Source organism: Aquila chrysaetos, chromosome 8 (genome assembly GCF_900496995.4).
Source record: "Aquila chrysaetos chrysaetos chromosome 8, bAquChr1.4, whole genome shotgun sequence".
NCBI classification, from domain to species: domain Eukaryota; kingdom Metazoa; phylum Chordata; class Aves; order Accipitriformes; family Accipitridae; genus Aquila; species Aquila chrysaetos.
The window spans coordinates 15,367,436-15,375,323 of record NC_044011.1 but is presented as its reverse complement, the minus strand read 5'-3'; the positions used below and the strand labels follow the sequence as shown (position 1 = coordinate 15,375,323).

Sequence of the window (7,888 nt, the reverse complement as noted above, 5' to 3'; positions counted from 1 at the left end):
TTCTGATTCACAGCAACAGTGAATCAGCTGCAAATTTCCAGCTCCACAGTAAGCCACAATGATATAAAGAAATGCAGACTGGAGGCTTACTTGCTTGTCTTTCTAATACAACATAGTATACCTCAGTTAAAAAATAATATCTTCCTCTATTACTACTATAGTAGAGGCAGCACTTACTGGGACCTCTACTGTTCCAGGTACCTGTAGCACTGATTCAAACCAGTAATAGTTTGATGTGATAATAAAATGATTTATTTTGTGCATATTCTGTAAATGACAGTCATTCTGAAAAAATAGTAAAGTGTCTTCAGATCTTATATATAAGGAATAGTTTCATCATCAAAGCTACAGACATTTAAACGTAGAATGACCAGTGACTTTAGGCATCAAACGAATCAAGGGATAGCATTCTTTGTGTGCTTTGTCAGCTCCAGAGCATCCAAAACACAACTGAAAACAAAGGTCTTAATATAATTTGTATATTGTGAAATATTTAAAATGTGAACAGGAAGGAAAGATGCTGTCAGAGGTCAAATACTTTTAATGTTTTTTGCGCTTTCTCTAGTTGCTTGGTAAGCTGCTAGAAAAGCATTCCCCTTTACCTGGCAGTATCTTTCAGAGATCTTTGTAATACAGTTTTACACACTTTGCACATACTTTTCCTCATGTTTTTACACTTGTTTATTAACTATCTGGAAGTGCATCCCTATTATCATACAGGCATATCTCATGTTGTACCATATCTAAAATAAGCCAATTAATTAGTAATGATGGGCTCTTTTCAGCTGCACACTCATTTTCAAATGAATTTATTGAAGTAAAGGATTTACAGCATATGGACTCACAGACTTCTCATGAGTTAAACTGGCATCCATATGTACAGCTTTCAGTAGAGAACTCTAGAGTAGTATTTACAATGTAAATATCAACTTTTATTACATAAGAAACAAATATATCACAACTTTCACTTCACAACATATTTGTTCTGGTTTGATGACTAAAGTCATCTCTTTGAAATACTATGTGGAACTCAAAAATAGCTTGTTCTTGTCATAGACTTTACCAGGTGTCCCTCAGAGGTCCTGAAAAGCAAAGGAGAAATACATTTTAAAAGTCATTTTCATAAGCAGTTGTATCCTGAGGTGTACAAAAGCAGACAGCAGACAAGAAGTAACACTTGGTATAAAACAATTGCTGTGCTTGGAACTGACAAGCATGAGATGGAGTGATTCATAGGAGCTTGGTGGGCATTACAGCCAGCAGGCAAGGCTGGAGGATTAGGCAAAAATGTTATGGCATGTCGGCCTATAGCCAGAACAGCTCACTTTGAAAACAACTGTATCCTTGAAATGCATACACAGATTCAGGTTGCTTGATACACACTACATCAGCAACTGGGCGCTGTGATAAAATGACCAGTAACAGTCAATACTGAGTACGCGATTCACCTATAGGGAGATCTGGAACATCAGTACAGCACACAATAAAGGAAAGGACTGAAAATATTTCCAGGAAGACACCCGTGACCTGCTGCACTGCTACTTTCCCTCACTTAGTCAATGCCAGAAGTTTTAGAAGGTGCAAAATCCAGAAGCAGGTATTTTTGCAATAATCTTGTCCAGAAAGAACATTTTTTTCCTGAATCCCATCACTAACAAATTGTTTTGTTCCTTGAGGCATAAGCAGTTTATGTCCTTTCTAATCTTTGGGAACTTTAGGGCTACTGCCACATTCGTGGAAAGGAAAAGAACATTGCCTTTCAGTCTTGGAAGGAAACAAGAGTTTGGAGAAATGTCTTTTCTTTCATCCTCCCCCTGCCTCCCCCCCCCCCAAAAAAAGTGTTATCCTCAAGAGTAGCCTTTTTTCTTACTTGTAGCTGAGACACAGCTGAATGCCAAAACCCATCCTATCATCAATTTCATAATACACTTTTGAGAATACCAAGCCCGATTCACTTCTACGTTACCCTTTCAATTTTATGTACCTGCAAGTGCTGTGATGTATAAGGGTTTACATTTCAGTGAACAAAGAAACATATTTGTGAATGATTTTAGAAAAATAGTAGTAGCTAAATGGAAAACAGTAACTGCAGTATTTGCATGGCAGACGATCCCTCTGCAGCACACCTTAGACGAGAGTCAAGTGCTTTCTTCACGCTTAGGGTTCAGGTTGCTGATCCTCTAAGTTCTAGAAGCAACTCCCTTCTAATGAAATAGATACTAAAAAAAATGTGCAGCATTTTTTTTTTTTAATTAAAAGAAATATCCTTGAGTTTGTTATCTGAAGAAATAATAATCTTTGTAATTAAAAATGAGTCAATTCTGGTTTTATGCTACAGTGCACACAAGTTGAAACACCCAAGTGAGTTAGGTGCATTATTAACAGTGCCGTTTAATTAGGAATTTTCAATAACAGGAATCATGGGATAACAATTATTGTTATTAAAATGATTATTATAATCAGACACAATCCCTATAGAAACATGCAGCGTTTCACAGAACATGGCTCTTTCCTAGATGATTCTGCTTTTCTGATAGACCACAATTCATGTATGATTAATCTCATTTTATGGGTCCAGTCAAGTAACAGATAGCAAGAGGAAAGAAAATCTGGGCATACCAGTGGGAGGTGGCTCAGCAGCTCATCTACAGCATCATAGTTTTCTGAAAAGGAAGGTTCAAGAAGTTCTGCTTCATCTCGAAGTTTAGCAGGGTTTAGCTCTTCCTGGCTGTGGTGGATCAGAAACAAGTTTTATTGCTCTCAAAAGAAAAAGCAAACAAGCAAGCAAAGCTGCCTTCTAACTGTAGCTATTGCATGTTTTGTTAAACTTACACCAAAGTGTTATAAATCACATGAAATAGCATGTTTCATGGGAGAAGAGACATGATACTTAAAAGCAGCTGACTAAATGAGTGAATATACAAACAGAATATAAGCTCTACAAAAACCTATGCTGGCACTTCTCACCTATACTGATTAGGACATATGGTCTTTCTGGGACTTCTAAATTTTCATTTTATGTGTTTACTTAAGGCAAATTTTCAAAAATAGTGCATTTTCTTTACAAAGTTGTTGTTTGTGTTCCATAGCTCTGTGGATTTTTCCTTAAGAGGCTTTTTTACAAAATAAAACCATTTTAAGAATCTGTCAGAAGCTTTTTAAAATTGCCAGATGCTGTGTCCTCTTTATTCTTTTATTCTAATCTGACTGTAGTGTCTGTTCCAGTCTGGAAGAAAATGCTGTCTGTACTTGAAAACCATGTTATAAACTACATTATAAAGTCAATAATGTTCATTGCCTTTTGTTTGTCCTCTCTGTATACATACATAGGTATAAATCTTTTCTGTCTTAATACCATACAAGTATGGAAACAGTATATATTTGCTTTCTTGTAGTACCTTCTTTTTCCAGTTAAAACTGAGTTTAAGTATTTCTTCACAGCCATTTGCTTTCGAAAGCGGCTGTAGTTGTCAGTGAAGACAGCGTCAGAGTGGCGTTTGACAGGACTCTCCTGGGAGCTGGCAATACAACAATTACAAAGAAAAAAGTTACAGACGATATCCGTTTAAAAGAAGATACCATTAAATGAGTGAAACAAAGTTACAATGTTGATTAGATAAATAAAATCAAATTTTCATTTCAGCTTTCATTTTCAGCTATGACTTTGGATCTTTCTTCTGTTGAAAAGAAGCCACTGCTTCTATTGCTTACTACGTATTTTAGTAACAAGGATCAAATTATAAGGATCGTTATTCAGTCTTTTTGGGCACACCTTCCACTGATTTGTTTCTTTTGCTCAACTTTGCCATGGCCCATGCAATCAGGATCCATACTCAGTGATTTCTAGCATCCCTGTCCCAGGAATTCTGCAGGATTAAATGGCTGAGTGTGGATTCCACGACTCCCTCCTGTCTGTTCTCATAGCCCAGGTTACTACTCTTTTTAATAAACTGACTTTATTCCGATTTCTATCATTTATGTAAATATGTATTAGTACAATGCCAAGGTGCAGACTGGTTTAAGTCACAGGAAGGTCTTAAAGGAGCTGGTCACTGTTCATACCAAACTCAGAAAGGACAGAGCCTGCCTCCAAGGAAAATAAGAGTGTAGCATCACATACATAGCTACACATGCTTGTTCTAAAGAGGTGTCAGGAGACAAAACACACCTTGTGAAATCCAGACTTGGAGGCTTATTTTTCATGCACAATCCTGGGAAGCCTCAGTGTGTTCTGCTTTAAGTGATCTGTTAGTTTATAGCATACAAGAAACTGGCACTATATGTTCTGGAACAAAGGCAGCATTGACATAAATGCAGGACCTCATTTTTACTCAGCTTTTCAGCATATGAAGTAGGCACTCGAAGGAACTGTCATATTGGGTCAGACCAAAGTATTCTACTATTCTGTTCCCAAGAGTGCCCAGTAGCTGCTGCTTAGGGATATCAAAACAAGGGAACTATGCAGTGATGGGTCCCAGCATCCTGCGACCATTAGTTTATGAACGTCCCAATCTGGAAGTTGCATCCAGATCCCTTGTCTACGGATTTGCCTCAGTCTTTTTCGAATCTTTCTATAATACAGATCTCCCAAACAACTGGCAATATGTTCTACAGTAGGAAAAAACCCATTCCTTTATGCTTTCACTGTAAACCAATCATTTCTTAATTTCATTGAGTGTTTCCCTGTTGTTATGTAAGTACTGAGTAATCAATCATTTTGTATTTACTTGTGCCATTCATCTGCCAAGCTAGTAAAAACAGTACCAGAGACAAAAATTAGCAAATTGGTGGGATAATTATTATAATATTGCCAGTATTTATTATCAGTGCTATGTGCAGTGTCTGTTGCTCTACCCCTCACAGCTGTATCAGGAATAAATAGTAAAGTATTCATTTAGTAACAAATACCACTAAGTTCTTATATAGGATTTTCAGGTCCCCCATCATTATATCAGTTTCTCTTTCATTATCTCTAAATTGCAAAAATGAGAACTTAGGTACAGAAGGGTAAAAAATTGCCAATGAAGCCAGCTAGGAAAAAACTCTACCTAATGTAAGTGTCACCTCACCTAACTCGTTTTCTAATAAGCGAATGCAGATATCTCTTCACAGCAAGTTTAGCCAAAAGATGGCTGTAGACACTGGTGAAAATTCCATCAGCATGCCTTGCATTTCTGAAATGGACAATAAATAAACTCTACAATACAACCTGGGTTCATATCATTTTGATAACGTTCATTTTGTAAACATACTGCTTTCCTTAACTTATCTATTCTACATGTTAAATGAAGCTAATTTCATAAAACAACTTCCAGATTTTCACAATATACTTTTTAGCCCTTCCTGGGAAGTGAATGAATTCATCATCCCATAATGGCAACGCAATCAACATTTCTGCAGACATTCCTATTGCTACAAGTATTCAGTCAGAGGTCATGTGGTTTTTTTCTGTAATTGATTCTTCCTTTCCTATTTCTCAGTTTGAAAATGTGACTGATCTTTAGGCGTAATTCAAGTAGTGCATCATCATTTGTATTTATGATAATAAAGAAACTCACCTATCAATAATTCTGGACAGATCAAAATAGAATTTCTCATTTTCAGGTAGTGTGTTCTGCAAAATGCCTGATTCAGACTTTAATGACCCGTGGGCATGGTCAGGTTCACTGGCTCCATCAAATGGCATTCTGTTTCCCAGACTGTTGGAGAAGGAAACCATGTGAAGTACAGTTAGCTGAGGACATGCAACACTTCACTGCAGCTTACATTCTGGTCTGTGTCAAAACGCACATCTACCTGCTTTAATCTGTAAGGCATTTTAAAGCAGTCTGGATAGAACAAAAATCACTTTCAGGTATAATCCATGCTCAGTGATAGAGTAAAATTGACAGAACAGATCCTTCTCTCTAATGCATATTTTCTAGATACATGTTGTTATTGCACACAATTTATTCCAGTGAACAGTGCATAATGTATGGCAGCTACAGCTCCAGTGACAACCATGAAGATTTTCATAACAACTTTATTTTATGTAAACGATGGATGGAATTACCAGCCTCCACCCATGCAAAATGAAAACAGTTCCTGTGAAGTACTTACCTTCCAATTAAGACTGAAAATGTGCATTGAAATGCAGTATGAAACAGTTCTCTAAAGAAAGTAAATACACCCTCAAGAACTTCAGACTAAATATGAAGTGCAGTCATGTATCTCTGCATGTTTTTATTCTCTAACGTTTAAATTAATTTGCTAGTTGCAAGTTAAAAAAGGTTCACATTTCACCTTTTAAAATGTATCACGGCAATCGCTTTGTACAAACTGATTTACAGCTACTTCACATTTTCGTAAACTGCTGTTTCTTATGATGTGTCTGTCATATTTCATCAAGGGCAATCTGACTGCATAGCCGTAGTTCGGCATCAGGCGTTTCTTCTAGCTGCTCTTGTGTTCTGTGGCAGACAACGGGCTCCCATCGCTATAGTAAACCCCTGCGTGTGATGTTGTGCAAAAATCACGTACTGAAACTAGGATAGGCTATTGTCCTTGCAATTTTACCGTCATTATAACCGTTAGAACTACTTACGTATCTGAGGCACGCAAGACTTGTGTCTGGTAAAAAAGTAAAGTTGCTGTGTAAAATAAACCAACTCAAGTCACACCTCTTGAAAATCTGTCACTATGCTGTTTTGCTATACCGTCTTTCATTGGTCTTCTTACACTTTATGTTCCTCTTACCTAAATGGAGACCGTACCTTTCTGCCATCTGATTTAATTTAGTTAGACAGCTGAGAACGACCTGAGCAACTCAAAGCGTGCAGCAGTACAAAAACTACCCATCGGTCCGCACGGACCGCCTCCCCTCGTTCATGATTTAGGAATTTTTAATAAGATCGCTTCTGCCTCTGCTTTTTAGCAGCTGCGTCCACCCAGCTGAACTTCGGCGATAGAGAGGGGCCGAGGCTGTTTTGATGGCCAGGCACCACGTCCCGCAGCACACCTGAACGCGCATCCCCTACCCCACCTGCATACACGAGCGCGGAGCGGAGCGCGGAGCGAGCGCGGCCCTTACCGCGGGACGGGGGGGAAGGCGGCCCCCCGCGGGGGCAGCGCCCGCGCCCGCCAGCAGAGGGCGCTGAGGAGGGCGAGGGCCAGGAGGAGCGGGGAGGCGCCGCGGTGCTCCATGGCCGCCACCTGCGGAGGGAAGAGCGGCAGCCGTCACGCACCCGCCGGCCCTGCGCTGGGGCACCGGGGCTTCAACTGCCCCGCACCCGGCCCCGGCCCCGCACCTGCTCCCGAACCCGCACCCCCACCCGGTCCCGAACCCGCACCCCGCAGGCGCCGCCGGCAGCGGCGTGGCCGTGGCGGGGGAGCTGCCGGCCGCATACCGGGAGAGCTGGCACCCCCCAAGGCCACCCCCGGCCCGGTGTGAGGGGCGGGCAGCGGCGCCCGGGGCTTAGCGACCTCCAGAAAAAATGCACCTCTATTTTTTAAGCGGTAAAAAAGGAAGGCTCCCTCCCCGGCTGCCCTGGGCGCTCAGACCCGCTCTCCGCGACCCGACGGTCCGGGAGGGGAGAAGCGGGGAGCGGGGGAAGGGGACCCCCTCCTCATCCGCCGGGAAGGTGCCGCTGCGGCGGAGGGAAAGTTACTCACGGAGCCGCGAGTCCGTCGGTGGGGCTGGCTGGGCGGGCGCGGAGCGGAGCGGAAGGCTGCGCTGCTGGGGGCCTGCGCCCTGCCCCGCTGCGCGGCTGTCCGGGGCGGCGGCGGCGGCGGCGGCGGAGGAGGAGGAGGAAGAAGAGGAGAGCTCCGTCTCGCCGCACGCTCTGAGCTGCCCTCCGCGCCGCCGCGTTTTATAGCGTTTACACGTTTCTGCTTCCGAAGAAGCAATCAC

General features: G+C 41.7%; 1 protein-coding gene across 2 annotated transcripts; it reads right to left on the bottom strand.

Annotated features, from left to right (window-relative positions):
- Window positions 1-793: 793 nt before the first annotated feature.
- LOC115345200 (vasoactive intestinal peptide) lies at window positions 794-7,888 on the bottom strand. Of its 2 annotated transcripts, XM_030023621.2 has the most exons (7): window positions 7,651-7,888; window positions 7,070-7,191; window positions 5,559-5,699; window positions 5,070-5,174; window positions 3,399-3,518; window positions 2,620-2,728; window positions 794-1,082 (listed from the first exon to the last, which is right to left on the bottom strand). In XM_030023621.2, exons 2-7 carry the CDS (start codon window positions 7,180-7,182, stop codon window positions 1,074-1,076), a joined length of 597 nt encoding a protein of 198 aa, XP_029879481.1. In that variant the 5' UTR covers window positions 7,183-7,191; window positions 7,651-7,888; the 3' UTR covers window positions 794-1,073. The 2 variants fall into 2 exon arrangements, with proteins under 2 accessions (XP_029879481.1, XP_029879482.1); XM_030023622.2 differs by lacking the exon at window positions 5,070-5,174 and having other exon boundaries at window positions 7,651-7,876.